Source organism: Sorex araneus, chromosome 10 (genome assembly GCF_027595985.1).
Source record: "Sorex araneus isolate mSorAra2 chromosome 10, mSorAra2.pri, whole genome shotgun sequence".
In the NCBI taxonomy this organism is placed as follows: Eukaryota; Metazoa; Chordata; class Mammalia; order Eulipotyphla; family Soricidae; genus Sorex; species Sorex araneus.
In genome coordinates this window covers 7,658,623-7,678,724 of record NC_073311.1, presented here as the reverse complement: position 1 = coordinate 7,678,724, position 20,102 = coordinate 7,658,623, and the positions used below count along the sequence as shown (strand labels likewise).

The 20,102-nt window shown below is 40.4% G+C and overlaps 1 protein-coding gene across 2 annotated transcripts in view; it reads right to left on the bottom strand.

The window, feature by feature from the left end:
* MSRB3 (methionine sulfoxide reductase B3) overlaps positions 1-20,102 on the bottom strand; it is a 268,746-nt gene that overhangs the window by 28,795 nt on the left and 219,849 nt on the right. Inside the window, exon 7 of one of the 2 annotated variants that reach the window (XM_055118622.1) lies at positions 14,388-16,958. The exons of the other annotated variant lie outside the window; for it this stretch is intronic. Coding sequence (XP_054974597.1) covers positions 16,794-16,958 — 165 coding nt within the window. The 3' untranslated portion in view covers positions 14,388-16,793. Of the gene's footprint in view, positions 1-14,387; positions 16,959-20,102 lie in introns of those variants that run through there. 2 annotated transcript variants of the gene reach the window in all.

The window sequence follows — 20,102 nt, the reverse complement described above, 5'->3', positions numbered from 1 at the left end:
CTTGTAAAGTAATATGAGAAAAATTAGAAGCATATAGATTTAGAAAGCTTAGGAAGTACAATATCTAACTAAAATTTCAGAATAAATGAAAGTACCAGGGGGAAAATAGAGAAAATTTCTCAGAGTGGTTAGGACACACATTTTTTGATTGGAAAGATCTACCAAATCCCAGTAAAAACAATAGGGAAAGAAAGATTCTCACTGGTGCATAACATCTGATTCAAACTCCAGTGGCAAAAGAAACAGCGCCTGTAAAAAGATTCAGAATCTCCACTGAGTAGTTCAATGGCAGCTCTGAAAATTCAAAATCAATGCAACAATGCCTCCAAATTTGAATAGGAAGTGATTTTTTTTTATCTTGGGATTCTAGCCTCTGCCAAAATATTTAAAACTATAAGAGAATAACAGAATTATTTCTAGGGGTAGAATTAAATGAACAGTCTATCTGATATTTGAGAATGTGAAAACTGCTTTTGAAACCAAAAGTTGCACAGTAAAAGAAACACAATATTAGCTTAGTACTTGGCTCAATATTTTTATCATTATCCTAATGGTGGATAACATCAAAATTATATAATATAATTATGCTGGATGGATAAGGATTGGCATGCAAGAAAATCTAAATAATAGGTCAATAGTTAGTGTTTTTAATTAATTAATAGATAACAAGCATCACTGTATCACTGTCATTCCATTGCTCATCGATTTGCTTGAGCGGGCACCAGTAAGTCTCCATTGTGATACTTGTTGTTACTGTTTTTGGCACATCCAATATACCATGGGTGGCTTGCCAGGCTCTGCTGTGGCGGTGTGATACTCTCAGTAGCTTGCCGGGCTCTCCGAGAGGGACGGAGGAATCGAATCCATGTTGGTCATGTGCAAGGCAAACGCCCTACCTGCTGTGCTATCCCTCCAGCTCAGATAACAAGTATCACTGTATCACTGTCATTCTGTTGTTTGTCGATGTACTCGAGCAGGCACCAGTAACGTATCTATTCCTCCCAGCCCTGAGATTTTAGCAGCCTCTCCCTACTCGTATTTCCCAACGATTGGAGGCTCTTTCAGGGTCAGGGGAATAAGACCTATCGTTACTGTTTTTGGCATATCGAATATGCCATGGGGAGCTTGCCAGGCTCTGCCCATGGATAACAAGTAATATTTTAATAAATAAAATGTGATTTTTTTAATACAGCATTAAAAGTGACTGTGCTTGGGGAATTGAAAAGAATTAAAGCAGGGGACAGGGCCTTTGGGGATAATTATGACTTTTAGTACTGTTTCTTTGTGCAGATATTTCATTAATTAAAAACATGTTTTTGGAACATACCACAGCTAAGTTACACTGAAGTACTTAAGGTTTAGAGGTATTAAGAAGAAACCTTCCCTAAACATCGATCGGCAAAGAGAATGGGCAGGGTTTACTGAGTCTTCTCTTTGAACTTGACTGATAGCGTTAAACAGCTCTCACCTTTCATGTCTTCTTGGATCCATATCTTTTGGTAAAGTCTGTACACATTTTTTCTCGGTCATAGAACTTTTCCAAGGAACAGTAACCCATGCAAGGGTACAAAAACAGCACTTGCAGGCAAGAAACAATTTCTAGTGAAAATAAATCCTTTGACTAAGACTCGGGAATGAAGTTACCAGGGGAGAAAGGAATGTCTGAAAGTTTCTCTGGACTGTGTTGAGGGATATTGGGACTGAGCAGGTGAGTGTGGTATACTCCTAAAATGTGGACATTTATATTCTTATGAGCCAGTGTTTCTTAAAAACCCAATAAATTAAAAAGTGTACTTAATAATTTATATCCTTCTCTTCAGCCCTCTGAGACCATGAGGAAGGCCTAGGCTGACCAGTTAGTAGGAAGTGTGACACAGGCAGAAGAGAGCCCAGTGGTCACCAGCATTGTTTGTACTGGAGCAGCCCGGCGCTGGCCAGCTCTCCATCTGCCCGTGGACACATGATCAAGGCCAACAGCTGCCAAGTCTGACCCAGATCAGCAGATCATCTCAGAAGATTTTAGAGTTCTAGAAGTTATAAATATTTCTCATTTTAAATCAGTTGTCAGTATGTTTTTTCTGCAGAGAGGTAGATAGTAAATATTTTAACTTTAGTAACCCTTATGTTTCAGTTGCAACTATTCCACTCTGTTATTACTGCAACAAATGAGGCAGGAACATCCATAAATGGATGTATATGGCTGTTTTATAGAGAAACTTTAATTAGAGAGAGAGAGAGAAAGAAATTGTAGATCACATTTGGCCTATGGAACAATTTTCTGACCTCTGTTTCACATCCTCAGATATGTTTGAAGATAGTTTTGTAATAACTAAGAGACCCATTACTGTGTTATGAGTCTAGTTCATCTGTGCAGAGGGACAGCATATAAACTAACAATCAGGTGTTGTGGTGAAGAATGTTATATCTATTAAAATATAAATTATTCCATGCATTTAATTATTATTATTCTTTTATGACGAAGCCCGATCTGTTCCTATAAAGAATCCAATGGAACACAATTATATAGGAGAGAGTATTGGGCTGTAGATGAACTTCAAAACAAATTATAATTATTTTCATTTAAAAGGAGAAGAAATAAGCTATGCCAGTCCAGATAGTCACTGATTTGCATGGCTCTAATATGCACAGAATTCAACCATCTTGGTTCAGTTTAATTATTGTATCACTGTATCACTGTCATCCCATTGTTTATTGATTTGCTCGAGCAGGCACTAGTAATGTCTCCATTCATCCCTGTCGAGTTCAGGGTCAGGGGAATAAGGCCCGTTATTGTTACTATTTTTGGCATATCAAATACGTCATGGGTAGCTTGCCAGGTTCTGCCATGTGAGATTCTGCAGCGCTCTCTTCCAGGAACATTGTTTTATAGTCTCTGGATCTTTGCCGTTGATGAAATTACATGGTGCTGGGGGCAGTTTGTGGGTGTGACTGCCAAGATACTGGAAAAATGGGGATCTGGATGGAGGGGGCCCAGTCCCGATCCGAGCAGGCTTGGAGATCTCAGCCCTGGGTACCACACACCTGGGTTCCTCTGCCAGTTCCTTCATGGGTGAGGCACGCCTGAGCATGTGGAGAGGGGCCTTGAGCATGGCTGCAGCTGGGTTCTGGAGGTTTCTGGCTGCCAGGATTCTGCTTGGGGCAGGGAGGAAAACTCAATCCACCCCCTTCCTAAGGGCCCCAGTGAAGATGGCCTGGTGCGGGGGCAGGAGATTTGGATGAAAATTCAGTTTAATAAGAACTATATATTTAACTAAATGTTCATGGTGATAACAGCACACTTCAGTTTCAAGTACCACACACAGAAACTGTGAGCAGTTGCATAAAATAAAAAAAACAAACAAGAAAAGGCAGCAAAGCAGTCAACAGTGCTAATGCTAATTTGACATAAATCAAATGAAAATGGAGTGAGGAAGAAGCAGCTGATCATGCACATGCAGGTCCCCAGCGTTCCAGACACTTAGAATATGCCTCAGAAGAATCTAATAGAGGCACTTACTGATGTAAATGAGGAAAATGGCTGGGTGAAAAGAATGAAATTGTCCTAGAGAAAATGAGTTCAGCAAAAGATTTGACAAGGAATTCAAAGAACTTTTTCTCTACAATTGAAAGAGCAAACATGGAATGCAGGAAGCCATTCCCAACACATGAAGACAAATGATAATTCACCACTACAAAGAAAAGGTGCTTTCTCTGTACTTTTAACAAGAAAAGGGTAAAGCACTATGTAGACTATTATTTTTTCTTAATTTTTTATTTTTGGGCACCACAGTTTAAAATTGTTATCAATAGGATCTCATCCATGAACAATGCCAGTATTCAAGCACCACATCCTCCACCCGTGTGTCCACTATCTTCTACCAGTGTCCCAGGGTCCCTCTCCCATACCCTCTACCTTTGTGATAAGCTTTGTATTGAAGACAACTTCTCAGTTCCTGTCATTTTGGTCCTTTATTATTCCCCTATTCTGTTTCTTCTTCTCCTGCATGAAAGAGAAATCCTCTGTGTATGTCCCTCTCCTACTGACTTCACTCAGCAAGATATTTTCCAGCTCCATCGATGTGGCAAAAAATTCTTTGATTTCATTTTGTTCTTACATCTGAGTATATGTGTATATGTACCACTGTGTACATGTACCATAGTTTCTTTGTCTAGTCGTCTGATCATGGACACTTGAGTTTCTTCCAGATTTGAGCTATTGTGAATTGTGCTGTAATGAACATAAGAGTGCAGATGTTTTTTCTAAATTGAATTTTTGAGATTTGGGGGTAGATGCTCAGTATTGGAATTGCTGGTTCATATGGAAGTTCAATTCCTGTTTTTTTGAGAAATGTTCATATGTTTTCCCTAAAGGTCGGTCTGGTTGCAGTCTCACCAGCAGCATATTAAGGACTCCTTTTCCCCACATTCAGATCAGTATTAGTTGTTTTTGTTTTTTTGCGATGTGTTATTTAAACTGTTTTTGATTCCCTTCTTCACAGAAATAAAACAATTATTTCTTAATGCTTATAATGTTTTAAATGACATTAAATGAGTACTAAATAAATGAGTACTAAATTTTAAGTGAGTATTAAATAAGTGTTAATTTTTAAAATTTCCTTATACATTTTCAGAAGACAGTAAAGAGTTTTAGTGTTTTAGATTAAAATAATTTTCAGGGCTGTGCAGCAATTAGAATTTTTCCCAATTGATTATGATTACTGCTTTATGTGGTTTTATGGTAATTTCCATGCTTCTCCATTAGCAGCCAAAGTAAGAACAACCAGTATCTGGTGTACAAATTGATCCTGGTGCTCTCTTTGGTCACATATTCACAGTGTCAAGAAGAAAAATGAGAGTTTTTCATTTTGCAATGGCAACAGTGGTGCCTATTTAAGAAAGACTCTTCTCAGAAGTGTTTAAGTGCTCTCTCTTTAAGTGCTCATGATTTTCTTAAAAATGACTTCCACTTTCACAACTCATCGTATAGACAAAAAAATATGCAAGCCTACATTTTCAACTTGGTTCAATTGATTTTTAACACTTGTACATTCTTTCTTAATACCCAAATAATATTGATTTACAAATATGAAGATTGATTAACCTAAATTCATGGACACCTTCTCATACCAGTGACTGGAATTTAAAAATGACACTACTGGGGATGTTGACATTGTAATGGACGGTGTAGTATTGGCACACTTTAAGTATGACACACTATCATTAAAGTATTATAAATCACAGTGTATCAAGAAAAATGGGTGGGAAGATAAGACATAAGATGGAGATGGAGGCAAGATGGCAGAGAGGTACTCTGTGAATAGAACACGGTGGAAAACATATTAAAAATGAGACCCAGGATCCATGAGCTTATGACGCATTTTTTCCACTAGTGTTACATTGTAAAAGGTAATTTTCAATCAAGTCAAGTACTTGAACAAGAATTAAAATAAGTTAAACTAGGATCCCGATTTTCAAACACTGTCTTACAAACTGAGAAACAGATTTTCTTAAATGATGTGTTCAAATCATACTCTTTTCACTAAAAAGGTTACTCAGCATTTAAATATAAAAATTTTAGTAAAGTCAAAAGGTGTTAAGTTTTTTATTTTTAATATGTTTTGTCATCTTTTAATTTTTGTATATACTTTAGAATTTGCATATAATATTAATAAAGTAATGATGTACCTAATTTTAAAGTAAATGTACATACTAAATGTGCATGCTCAAGAATTTTTTTATGCCTAGGGCTGTAGGACCTCAAAGTTTCCCGTTAAGAGCATGAGCTTTGGAGTCAAATGACCCTGACTTTTTTCTGATGCTTTCCAGATCTAAAATCAGGGTAAAGTTATTTCACTTTCCTGTATGTTACTTTCCTCATTTGTAAAACAAATATAACAAGATTGCCTACCTCAGGAGTTATAAACCACATACCTCAGGGAGATAGGTAGGTTTATTAAAAAGTCATGTCGTTTCGACAAGTCTATATTTTATTTTTCCATTTTGGTAAGGATAGACACACAAGGATACAAAAATGTTTCTTTAGCATCTGAGACAGTCGAAGCACACACTTGTGGGGAGGAGCGGAGCCAGCGAGAAGTGAGGCGACTGTGGAACACCGGAAATGTCAGCTTCCCCTCAAGCACTCGGCAGCCACCCAGGACCATCTCAAAGCCCTTCACAACCTCCAGATTTTCCCAAATGAATCTAAAGCTTTGAATTTTGATACGGGATCTCTTGATTTTAAAACATTTGTGAGGTTGTTCTTACTCTTTTTTGACGTATGCCAGTCTCTGTGGTGTGAGATGATATCTCATTGTTGTTTTGAGTTGCATCTCCCTGGTGATTAGTGATGTAGAGTAAAATGTGACTTTTGGCCATATATATATTCTTTGAGGAAGTTTCTGTCAATTTCGTCTCCCCAGTTTTTGATGGGGTTGGAGGATTCTTATAAAATTCTACCAGTGCTTTATATATTTTGGATATTAACTCCTTATCTGATGAGTATTAGGTAAATAATTTTTTCCAGTGCTGATGCAGGTGCAGGGAGAAAGAGACTAATTCATTGTTGGTGGGAATGCCTACTGGCCCAGCCTTTTTGAAAAACAATATGGGCATTTCTCTAAAAAACTAGAAATTGAGTTTCGATATGACCCAGCAATACCACTTCTCGGAATATACCCCTGGGTTGCAACAACAGATAGCAGCAACGACATCTGCACTTGTATGTTCATTGCAGCATTAATCAGATAGTCAGAAACTGGAAATAACCTGAGTGCCTGAGAAAAGAGGACTGCTCAAAGAAGCTATGATACATCTACATAGTGATTTATTATAGAACTGTTAGAAAAAATATAAAGTCATGGAATTCGCTTATAAATGGATGTACATGGAAAGTATGCTGAGTGAAATAAGTCAGAAGGAAAAGGACAGACAGAAAATGATTGCACTTATATGTAGTATATTAAACACACACAGTATGAGAAAAACACCCAAGGACCATAGAAGCAGGGCCAGAACCAGGACAAGTGGTCCATGGTTGGAAGCCTGTCTCTAGGGCTAGGGGAGAGGTAGCTGGGATAGAGAAGGAACCATTATGACAATGATGGTTGGAAGGAAGGGATTTCTCTGGCTGAAAGTGAATAAAGGACCAAACATGATGATCTCTCAATATCTGTAATGCAAACCATAATGCTTAGAGAGAGGGAGAGAGAAAGAAAGAGAGAGAGAATGAGAGAGAGAAGAAAAGTGAGGGGTGGGGATGGCAGGAGGGGTACAGGGGATACTGGTGGTGGGAATTTACACTGGTGGAGGGTTGGGTATTGGAACATTGTGTGACTGAAACCCAATTCTGAAAGCTTTGTAGCTGTATCTTACATGATTCAATAAAAAATTAATTAAACATTAGTGAAGGCCAGAGAGATAGTACAGTGGGTAGGGTGCTATACTTCCATTGCAGCATATCCAGGTTCAGTCCCTGGGAACCCCCATCTGGTTTCCCAAACCTGGCCCTAAAACCAAACAAATAATATATTAGTGAAAAAAAGTTTGTTTAAGTGTAGGGAAAAAAAACAAAATTTACTTCTAGTTTGTGAAATCTTTCTATATTATAAAAATTAATTATGATCATGTATTTAACAGTCTAGTTTCTAAAAAATTCTGGGTGTATGGAGGGTTATGTTTAACTATAAATATAAATATATCACTGTATCACTGTCATCCTGTTGTTCATCAATTTGCTCGAGTGGGCACCAGTAACGTCTCCATTGTGAGACTTGTTGTTACTACTTTTGGCATATTGAATACACCACGGGTAGCTTGCCAGGCTCTGTCATGAGGGCGGGATACTTTTGGTAGCTTGCTGGGCTCTCCAAGAGGGACGGAGGAATCGAACCCGCGTCGAACTTGTAGAAGTTCATGGGCTGCACTGTGTCTGGAAGGATAGGGAAGGAAACACAGCTTGCCAGTTTGGCAACTGCTACAGAGCCTGAATGGGTTCCTGATAGGCCACCCTCAAGCAAAGAGGAATAAAGATGGAAGCAGATACAAAAGACTTAGCAGCCTGAACTCTTAAAGACTTGTTATATTTCTCCTTTGGGTGCTGATATGGAAAAGGCAGAAACGACTATGAGATCTTTCCTAAGAGTCACCTCTCTCTGTAGGAATGTGGGTTTACATAATAAGTAGTGTGTATTAAATGTTTCATGAAGATTTATTTAGTACATACATACTGTAGCACTGCACTGTAACACTGTCTTCCTATGTCCTGTTATTCATGGATTTGCTCAAGCGGGCACCAGTAATGTCTCCATTGTGAGACTTGTTGTTACTGTTATTGGCATATTGAATACGCCCTGTAATCCCATCAACAGCCAACATCCAGAGACTTAAAAGCAAGCTCCCGGAAGACAGCGACACAGAGTCTCTGGCCCGTGCACCTGGCTGTCTTCCCTGGCGCCCCTCAGAGGGGATGGGCTCCAGCTTCCCTCCCTGCCCCAAGCAGAGCTCCCGGTGGCCAAAGACCTCCAGAGCCTTAGCCACAGCCATGCTCAAGGCCCCTCTCCACATGTTCAGACGAGCCTCACGCATGAAGGTACCATCAGAGGAACCTAGGTGTGTGGGACCCAGGGCTGAGATCTCCAAGTCTGCTCGGATTGGGACTGGGCCTCTTCTGCCCATGTTTCCCATTTTCAGTAGGTAGGTGGTCACACTCAGGGTTTGCCCCCGGCACCATGTAATCCCACCAATGGCCAATATCCAGAGACTTCTGAAAGAGCCTCCAATGTGGCATTGTTGGGAAGGACGAGTAAGAAGAGGCTTCTAAAATCTCAGGGCTAGGATGAATGGAGACATTACTGAGGCCACTAGAGAAATTTGTCGATCAACAGGATGATGATGATGATGATGATGATGATGATGATGATGATGAAGAATACTCCACAGGAAGCTTGCCAGGCTCTGCTTTGCGGGAGGAATACTTTCAGTAGCTTGCTGGGTTTTCCAAGAGGGACAGAGGAATCAAATCCGGGTCGGCTGCGTGCAAGGCAAATGCCCTACCCGCTGTGCTATACATACTGTCACTGTCACTGTCATCCCATTGCTCACAGATTTGTTCGAGCGGGCACCAATAACATCTCTCATTGTGAGACTTATTGTTACTGTTTTTGGCATATCCAATATGCCATGGGTAGCTTGCCAGGCTCTGCTGTGCGGGCATGATACTCTCAGTAACTTGCCGGGCTCTCCGAGAGGGCCAGAAGAATCGAACATGAAAGGCTAACATGAAAGGCGAACGCCCTACCGCTGTGCTATAGCTCCTATGTTAAATAATTTTTACTGAAGATAAAAAGTTTTTTAAAAACAGAGGGGAGGCAAACAATAAAACATTTTATCATGAGACAATCTTGGAAAACAGTTATCTATTAAAGTAACCAAGAGTACACTTAAAATAATTCCAGCCTACCCAAGTCCTTTACTGTTTTATTCTTTCTTCTCTGGCTACCTGGTCTTACTTCCTTAAATGTGAAATGCATATTTATCAAAACTCAGATTAGTTTTCACCTCTAAATGAAGCCAACTTTGATGGCCACCCTCTCTGCAACATGTCTTTCCACAATACAATTCTTTTCTTTCCAAGTTGAATGCCCCTAAGATTTTGATCACATTTCTATTAACCTCATAGGTTTCACTGTTACATGTTGTTACCTGCTGTTTGTCTATTTAACATGCACTGAGGCCTGCTCATTGTGAGGTGTCTTAGCTGAACACAGTGTTTAGCACTGTGGTAAGTGCTCAATTAATGTGCAGAATGGAAAAAGCATGTATAAGGGAAATACGAGCAAACATTAGAAATAAACACTACCCTGGTGATTTTCTTTGATAACTTCAAACTTGTGGTGGTACGTAGTAGGGAAAAGACTTGGCATTTGTAAAATGCTGCCATGATCTCCAACATATATTACAATTCTGGAATTTGGTAGAGAAAATTCTAGAGAGAGGTCAATGGAGAACTCAACTTTTTTTTTTTTGCTTTAAATCTCCTTCATTTTCCCCTAAATGCATTTGTAGAACTCATGAGTATAGAGACCCAGTAACCCACCCCCACTGAGCTAATGAGAGAAAAAGGCCCCTCCTATGAAATTGTATTTTTTGAAAGAAAGGAAGAAAGAAAGAAAGAGAGAAAGAAAGAAAGAAAGAAAGAAAGAAAGAAAGAAAGAAAGAAAGAAAGAAAGAAAGAAAGAAAGAAAGAGAAAGAAAGAAAGAAGGAAAGAAAGAAGGAAAGAAAGAAGGAAAGAAAGAAAGAAAGAAAGAAAGAAAGAAAGAAAGAAAGAAAGAAAGAAAGAAAGAAAGAAAGAAAGAAAGAAAGAAAGAAAGAAAGAAAGAAAGAGAAAGAAAAAAAGTTTCTTTTAGACAGGCACAGAATTTTGGCTTAAGTTCAGCCACATACCTATTCTAAGTTGAATTTGGGCATAGCCCTAATAATTACAGTTACTCTTTAAAAAGAACCCAAGAGGTTTACCTAGAGATTTTTTCCAGATGTAAGCAGGTTTGTGAGAAGCACAGTAATGAAGATGTAAACCGGATGAGGCCATTTAGTGCCCCATAGTCTTCTCTGCAATTGCTCGAATACTAGGAGATGTGCCCCAGCAATCACAAGGATGATGCAACACAGTCATCTAACAAACACCAGATGCCTGCTGAGCCCTACAAGCTGTAGTGTTAAAGAGGAGGGGGGTGAAAGACCAAGTCTGAATGCCTTTGCAGTTATCAATCTGTCATGAATTGTAATCAAACAGAGACAAACCTCTCTATTCCTTGTGTTCCTGGGATGGGCCCATCTTATGCCCTATAGACCTGCTTGGAGCAAGAGTAGAGTAGAGCCTGCAGACTTCTGTCCCTTCCTCCCGTCTCCAACAATGGATTCTCAATGATGGTGACTTTGGACGGGAAGTCCATCTCCATCTGCAGGATTCTACATCTTTGACAGCAATTTTAGGGCCACACCGGAGGTGCTCGGGGCCTATGCTTCAGGTCACTTCTGCTAGTGCTTGGAGGATCATGCAGTACTGGCAATCCTGCATGTGAAACGTGAATTATATTCTTGAACCCAGAATATACTTTAATAGGGCAAACTGCAATCAACTAAAAAGAAATAAGATTAACACATTCGCCCCACTGCAAAAAGCACTTTCAACTGAACCCTGTCCAAAGAGTCAGGGTCTACATCAGAGGCAGTTCATTGTTTAGTTAGAAGCACAGACTGCAAAGCCTATGAACAACTTGGTCATGCTCTAGCCTTGAAACTTGTCTTTGGATTGTTCTGGTCCATCAACTGTTAACCTGGGATAAGAGCTCAAGTGTCTGAGAGTTAACAGATCAAGCTTCTGACTGACAGAAGTTACTTAACACTCGGTATCATTCCAAAGAACACCTGGGATGAGATTATAGACCCTGGGACTTTCAACTCTTCCCTGTGGTAATACAGACAACTGCTCTTTGCTTTCTGCATATTATTCTGTTATATTAAGTGCCAAAGAAATACATTCGAATTACTAGTTTCTTAGCCTATAGCTTAGTCCTGAAAATCTCTCAGGATGCTGCCTTAGCGGAAGGATAATATGGGCAAGTATATGTTGGCTGAGGACGCTGCAGGAGAACTACAAATTTTGAAATAAGAATGGCTAAGTCAAAGTTTACAATTCTCCTCCCTGCAATTTTCTGGTATCCACAGTCAAACGGTAGTTAATATGGGTTCGTTACAAAGCCAAAAATTGGGGAAATTTTATTTCTCTAGGACTGGAGCGATAGCACAGTGGGTAGGGCGTTTGCCTTGCACGCTGCTGACCCGGGCTCGATTCCTCCATCCCTTTTGGAGAGCCCAGCAAGCTATCGAGAGTATCACCTGCACATCAGAGCCTGACAAGCTACCTGTGGCATAATTGGATATGCCAAAAACAGTAACAAGTCTCACAATGGAGACGTTACTGGTGCCTGCTGGAGCAAATCGATGAACAACTGGACGACAGTACTACAATGCTATTTTTTTCTTACAAAAGGATCTGAGGATCTGACTTGATTCACAAAGCTCAGATGACTATGCCTTCTTTTTTAATGATTCCATGAAAGTTCCTCACTCACATGACAGACTTCCAGGAGTTTTGGAGTCTGAGTTGCATTGTAAGAAGTCAGTATGGATATAAGAAAGTCTAATCCAAGGCAACCCTAATTCAGCTGGATTTGCTCTGTTGGCATCTTCTAGAAGTCATTTCATTATTAAGATTCACTATCACGAAACCCGTTGATCATAGAATTTCTTGAGCGGTCTCAGTAACTTCTCCATTCATCCTATCTCTGAGATTCTAGAAGCCTCTCTCTACTTGGCCTTCCCAACGATGCCGCATTGGAGGCTCTTTCAGGGTCAGGGGAATGAGATCCAGCTTGTTACTGGCTTTGGCATATGAATACACCATGTGAAGCTTGCAAGGCTCTCATGTAGGCAGGAAACTCTCAGTAGCTTGCTAGTTTCTCCCAGAGGGAGAAGTAGGTTATAAGATATCTGGGAGCTTGCTTCTAAGTCTCTGGATGTTGGCCATTGATGGGATTACACACACCTGGGTTCCTCTGGCGGTACCTTCATGCGGCCTATCTGCTTTGGGCGGGGAGGGAAGCTGGAGCCCATCCCCTTTGAGAGGCCCCGGGGAAGACAGCCAGGCGTGTGGGCAAGAGATTCTCTTTATTTTATTTAATCTTAATTATTTAATCTTAATCTAAAATTATTAAGATTAAAGTTAAAAATTCAGACACGATGAGGTTCCTGGCACCTTTTACATATTTCTTGATGAATTGTTAAACTCTTTTTTACCACCACGATAATAATGATGAAAGGTAGAGGTGCAAGGAAATGGAAAAGACAAGAAAGATTGCTATGGAAATGCATGCAGAAATATACTCCCTACTTCTGGACATTGAAGAGCAGCAACTTACACAGACAGCTTACAGTTCCAGAGACATGGGTGGGCATCACCAGACACCCCAGCTTCACCCCAGAAATACAAACAGGAGTTCAGGTGGACATTGTGTCTTAGGACAAGCTACGTCAGGATGATACCAATGTACAGTGAAGAACAAGAGTAGCTGAAAGGAGGAAGCTCTAGGAAAAGTGTTTAATCCATTATCTTTAAAAGAACAGAAAATAGTGATGATAAAATAAAAAACTTCAAACGTTACATAGAAATCTTTTTAAAATTAATATTATTTGAAGTTTCCTCATGGAAAGTTCCAAGGCTACAGTTCTCAAATGTAAAATCATGAGAATCATTTAAAGGGCTTTGTAAAAGCACAAACTGCTAAATTTCCACTCCCAAATTTCTTTTTTTGTTTGTTTGTTTGTTTTTGGGGGCCACACACAGTGATGATCAGGGGTTACTCCTGATTCAGCACTCAGGGATTACTTCTAGTAGTGCTTGGGGGATCACATGGAATACCAGGGATCGAACCCAGGTCAGCTGCATGCAAGGCAAATAAATGCCTTACCCGCTGTACTATCACTCCACCCCCACTCCTGAATTTCTGATGCAGTAAATTTGGAAGAGGGCCTTAGTGCATTTGCAGTAAGTTTCTAGGTGAAAATGACAGTGCAGTCTGGGTTCCACACTCTGAGAAGCATAGAACTGCTGTCCTGTGAATCACAGGACCTTAGGACAATGACTTAAAGAATTAGTTGAAAAACCAAAAATCCTCATCACCATCACAGCTCCAACTCCTAAAACAAATCAACAACACTACTAAAAAAGCCCTTAAACTTTTGGATGTCAACTATAAACAGGACTGTACAAATACTCTTCTGTAGTGTGAATTCTTCCCTGAGCAGCTCTGAGTGTTTTTTTGCTCCTGCATTACCACAGGAGAGAGTTGAAAGTCCCAAGGCCTATTTCCCCACCAGACCAATCCTTTGACAAGAGTTTAACTGTCCTGTCAAATTCTTTCACAGAAGCCTAGGCAGCAGCCTGGTACCATTCCTGCATTTTTATCCTCAGAATTATTATTATGGAACTCCCCAAAGTCCATTATTTTAAGCACAAAAACATACACAAGCTGCTGAAAATTTTGCTGAGGTGAGGTGAAGGTTGAATAACTCTGCAAATGCTTCCCTTTCCTCCAATCTTGCCGATCCCTCGAGGCCTTTTCAGGAACCTGGGATATGGAAAGCCAGATTCCATCGGACACTCAGAGCCCTGCTTGCCAAGGCCGCATCAGATGAAAGGTTCCCTACACAGACGAGGCTGGGAAAGGGGTACACACAGTCATCCTCGGCCAACTCCAGTGGGTGACCCATGTCTCTGGGCTGAAACTCAGAGGAGTCTTCAAGAAAGAGAAGGAAATATTTTTTATAAAGAAATTTTATTGCATCATTTCTGTAATACAATTAACATAAGAAAAAAGGTTTTTTCTTATGAAAATTCCATGTCATTTTCCAAAAGTTTTGATTGGAGAAAAACTATTACAAAGTTATCCAAGACAAAAATATCTGACCTTCAGAACAAATGATAATCCCTTTCATTATACTCTGCATTTAAAGCAAGGCATTTCAATTCAATTAACATGGAAAGCTTTTTAAATTGATATGTCATGTGCATTAAGTATTTAAATGCATCTAAGAAGTGAAAAGTTTAAACATATGAAAATGTTCTCTAGTACAATATACACAGCTGCTTCCTTCAGATCCATTTGGCATCACTATATTGACCTACATTGTACACACCAGCAGAAACCTGCATTTCTGAAGGTGCAGTGAGAGCCCCACGGCAGAGAGGTACAGAGTCCCATGCAACTCCCACAGATCACATACACCTCGCCATATTGACTCAGTTCACTGCACTCCATATCCTGCAAAAATAAATCTAGTGCTCGACAGCTGACATTATTGCTCACTGACGTTTTGGTAATATATTTCTTTAACATAAGACAGAAATATACTGAAATTTGAGACCACTTAAATTCTAAAGCAATCTGGAATTAAACCACATGCAAACACTCCACTTTTTTTTCAGTAGATGTTGCGTTTTTCTTAAAGTTGCTGCTTTAAAATGTGGCAGAAGAAAAACTGGCTTTCTTAAAGAAAAAGACTAAAGACCAAGGATTTTTTTTAAAGGCGTTTTTTTACTGTTTACTTGGTTCTTGGGCCACACCCAATGGTGCTAAGTGCTTACTCTTGGCCCTGCACTCAGGGATCACTCCTGATGGTGCTCAGAGGACCATATGTAGTGACAGGGATCAAATCCAAGCTGACCACATGCAAGGCTTTATCTCTCTAGTCCTCGAAAAGGTCTTTTTTTTTTTTGAGGACAATCTCCAGCTCTCAGATAAAACTGAAGAAACAATGAGGACATAAGAGACTGTGGAGCGAGAAGTCCCTCATCTTGTCTGACTCAATACTGTGACTCCCGTTCATGGACCAGGAGTGAAGCTCCATTCCAGAGCCAGACCTAATGAAAAGGGTGGTGTGTGCACCTTCAGGGTGGGGTGCAGATGGAAACACAACTTCCTGAAAAACCTAGTTCTTTAAGCTCCCCCCACAGGGGATCCTTAGGTGTTGAGAAATGCTGGGGGTCCTCAGTGAGGACAGAAAAGGACCTGGCAAAGTTGGAGCATCTGTAACAAGCAGCCTCACCAGAGTGTTTGCAGAGACCCAGATGCGGAGGGGAATACACTAACATTTTAATTGTCACAACTTTTCATTTCACTCTCTTCTATTTTGTTAAAATTGTCAAGTCCTTTCTTTCCTCTCTCTGTCTCTGTCTCTTCTTGCATGTGTGCACACAAGTGGTTTCTCTTGATTACAAAGAAAGATGCTATCAAAGATTTGCAAAAATACTTTTAAAAAGCCTGCATTTCAGAATTAACATTTAAGATTCTACACAAACACAGTGTCCACGAGTCACAAGCTTCCCTTCAGCCACAGATGCAGCAGGCCTCGTCCCTCATAATGGCAGCCATTCTACACTCCCATTTTTTCCACCTTGAAGTGTGCCATCCCCCTAATTTTATTTTCTACAGTGGAACTCACCAAAATGCCATTCTAGCTCTTGCTGATCTTAGGTGTGAAAGGACACTCAGAAAGGCAACAGTAGGTGTTCTTGTGAACTCTGCTAACCAAGCAGCAATGTTTACCTTGCCACAGCACTGGGCGAGGCCCTCAGATCTGGCAATAATTTAACATAAGGAAAGATTTTAGACCTTCACACCCTTTTAGTGAGAATAAACCACCTTAGCTCAGACTTTCCACAAGGCTGAAAAGTCTCCAGAGACTTTAGTCCATCCTCATCTCAGCTGAATCCTGCACAGGAACCTCCCTGCCACGTCCTCCCAGGTCCTGAACGTGGATGTCCTAAACATGCACGCTCTTGTCTCTATCCTGCAGCGCTTCTGATTTTCATATCTGAAGGCCAAGTACCAGCTGTCTCTAAAGCATGGCAGTGGGGGAGGGGGACGTGGTGGATTCTCAAAGGCAGCTATAGGCTTGAAAAAAAATAACACCAAATGATACTTCTTGAATGTATTACGACAGAATTTTTCCAAAGCTACCTTCATTGACTAAAATTATAAACTGCTCTGGATCTAGTCTATAGCAAAATATATGGATGGCCAGGATCTCTATTTAAGCAAAAAAAAAAAGGAAAAATATCAATAGCACAAATATGCCCTTTTATGTTTTGAAAAAATATATCTTAGACAATTTTGACTTTCATTAACAGGCTATGCATTAAGTACACTTGTTTCTATCCATCTCTGTTACTCTACAGCTCCTTCTTGTCGGCCTGGGCTGGGCTGCCCACCACACTGTCTCCATCAGCACTGCTACTCGCTGCTGGTGTGAAAGACAGGGAAGCCGAATTGATGCAGTATCTTTTCCCAGTTGGACGAGGTCCGTCATCAAAGATGTGCCCCAGGTGAGCCCCACACTGAAAGAGAAGAGCAAAATGTAAGAAGCATGTGGACATTCGACTTTGAGAGGGACATACATAAAGCAGTTTAGAGGAATGACCAGCCTGTAGAGAAATGATGGAAACCATCGTGGATGATTTCTAATCTGCCTGTCAATGGCTGATGAGATGGTTTCTGGCAGGCTTTGCATCACATGCTGAAAATTCAAAAGAAAAAAAAACACTAGAATTGTGTATATCAGAAATCATTTAAGAGCCACTGTATTTTTCAATCCATTGAGCTGAAAAATGATGGCAGCAATTTTATGAATTGAGTTGACCCTTGATCTCCCCTGTAAGAAACATGGCAGAATAAAATCTCTCTGCGCTGGCATTACTTTCGGCTTTGGATGGGTGGGTTCCAGATATGCAGAAGTCCACTATAAAAGATACTGTTTAACTGGCCATGACGGAGGTGATGTTTGCTTTCATGGGTAGTAAAACTTAACATCAGACAAGTGTTGGACGTTCATGAAACCCAGCAGAGCAATGGCAAGGCGCAATAGATTTATGTCATGATCACCAGGACAGCAAGTGCAGCAAATGGAAATGTCTCAACCCCACACAATAGGTTCCCCCTCCCAGCTTCCAATAGGTGGGGAGCCCTGCTGGTTTTTATACCCAAAGAACTAAGTTGTTTGGAGAAGGTCAAAGTTGTTTAAGTTAAAATCCGTGCTGCTCACTATACAAAAAAACAGGGTAAGAGGTCTAGAATCAGACCAAGTCAGAGATAGGATCATGGTTTGTGATGGTGGTTAAGAGAAATCCAACACAGCGTCTCTAATAAGGTCCACTGGCTGAGTCCAGGCCTGAGTGAACTGCTCTGAATCTGGATATAATTCTGCAAATGTCCCCGAGATATCACATAGGTCATACTCTCCCATCTCCACACATCCCCCTCCCCATTTCGCAGAAGGGACAGGGTTGAAGGAAGGGGAGACGTTTGTGCACCAAATTGAAACACATTCTGAAAACACGTCCTCTGTTGTGTAACAAAGAAACAGAAGCCTGGTACAAGAAATTTCACCCATTTGTTGAACAATATTTATGGCGGGTCTGCTCCCACGCCAGGTACTGTTTCTGACTCTGCAGACAGAAGTTCCAATTGCTGCATTCAGGGAGTTTACGTGTGATTGGGGAGAGAGGCAATTCACAGAAAGATAGTGAAGAAAAGATGGCAGGTAGAAAGAAAGCTTAATGAAGGGAGATAAAAGAGGAAGCAGTGGGGAGGCACCAGGGCTGGGGCTGCCATGCTGGCAGAGCTCCCGGGCAGCTTGCCTCAGAAGATGCTAGAATAAGAACCTGAAAGAATGAAAGGAGGCAGTATTTATAAGTGTTTCAAGCAGATGAAAGAACCACATTTTATGAATGAGCATGCAGAATAAAAGGCAAAAGGACGATTTATTAGTTCTTCCCAAAGCATGGATTTGGTGTATAAAGAGACTTATAAATTAAAGAATAATGACTTTAATTTATTCTTTAAATGCATTTAAAAGAATACATCAGGCAAAGATACCAAGTGGAGATGATGAGAGAGAAGAGAGGAAGGAGGGTAGTTACAATGAAAAAGACTAGAATCTCAGTTTATCTACTGTAGGTGCCAAACACAGTTCTCCAGGGATCTCTAGTTAATAAATAGTGCAAATAGCAACTTCGCCTATGTGGCACTTCCATGTTATAAGGGCATTCTCATTTTACTGCCAACACACTGTGTCAGCTTATTAAAGAACTAAAAATGAACCCTGAACCGATTTGATCTATTGCCTGGAAAATATAAAACAGACCTAAAAAACAAATCTTGCATTATTTTACTACATTCTACACAGGTTTAGGTAATATTGAGGCTGACAGTTCAGATTGCTTTTCCTCTCTATAAACAATGGAGGCCAAATTTTCAGACATGAGAAGCTAAGATGCACCACAAAAAATATATATGCTTCCCCAATGGACACAGGAAAATGCCCATTTCTGTCTGCCAAAATGGTCAACATGTAGGCCCACAGGAACCAGTGCTCTCTGTGACCAGTATGTGTGTACAATTATTGATCTCACATGTAGCTCTGTCACTTTGATCACAGCTTCTGCGAGGTGGACTTTTCATATAAAAGCTACAGAGAGGCTTTATTGGCTTTTGTGGATGTTTTGTTTTTAACTATGAGAGTAGTTAGCTGGGCAAGATAAATGATGCTGCTTTTATTAATTGTCTCTTGGACAAAATTTTAAAATAGTACTGTTTCAGCATATTCCAAAATTAAAGCACTACAAGGATTTACTGGACATTTAGAGTACTTATATGATTTTTATTTCCCAAATCATTTTAAAAGCCCCCAATCTGAGTAATTCAATCTGTTGAACTGAATTGGTTTTGGGTCTGTCACCATATTTGCTGATCTGAACCTAGCCTTTTGGTTAAAAAGAAGGGAAAATTCTGATTCTGGTTGTGTTTAATCTTGGAAAACTTAAAATGGGTAGGAGCAGGGAAGATAAAAGGAAGAAAAATTATAGTTTTTTTAAAAGGCAATAAAAATGACTTGCAAATAATGATCTAGGTAAATTCTCTAGAAAACTATGATTCCCCTAAAATTGATAGGAATGGCTGCATGAAGCTTGCCACAAGATGAAGATTTGATCAGGCTCCCACAACTAAACGAAGAACAATGTTTGCAAACACAGCCAGGTGTTCGGCAATCCCTGTGCCACCGCATGCAAGCTGCAAAGCTCCAAGGCCATTTTTCTGAGGGACAAAGAGTACCACTCGGGCGTCCTCCAAGTTGTAATCTCCCTGTTTTCCAGTTTCTTTTTAAAAAGCACACAGGCCTTGAAGTCTCCTTCCCGAGAGCAGCGCACATGGAGCGCATTCTTTCCAGCGTCTCCCCGTGGCCAGAGTCTGGGATGATGGATGGAAGTTGTCAGTGATGCATTGTTTCTTCAGCCGCCTGAGCGCCTGCCTCCCTTACCCCTCCGACGGGCGATGTGTGGGGCTCTCTCGGCACACCTGGTTGTACCGGAAACAAACTGGCTGCCTGATGAAGAAATCTCTGAGACCTGCTACTCAGGATTTATTTCAGGGTGTGCTTTTGGGGGGTTAGCTAATATATAGCCATGCTATTTCTTATTTTACAG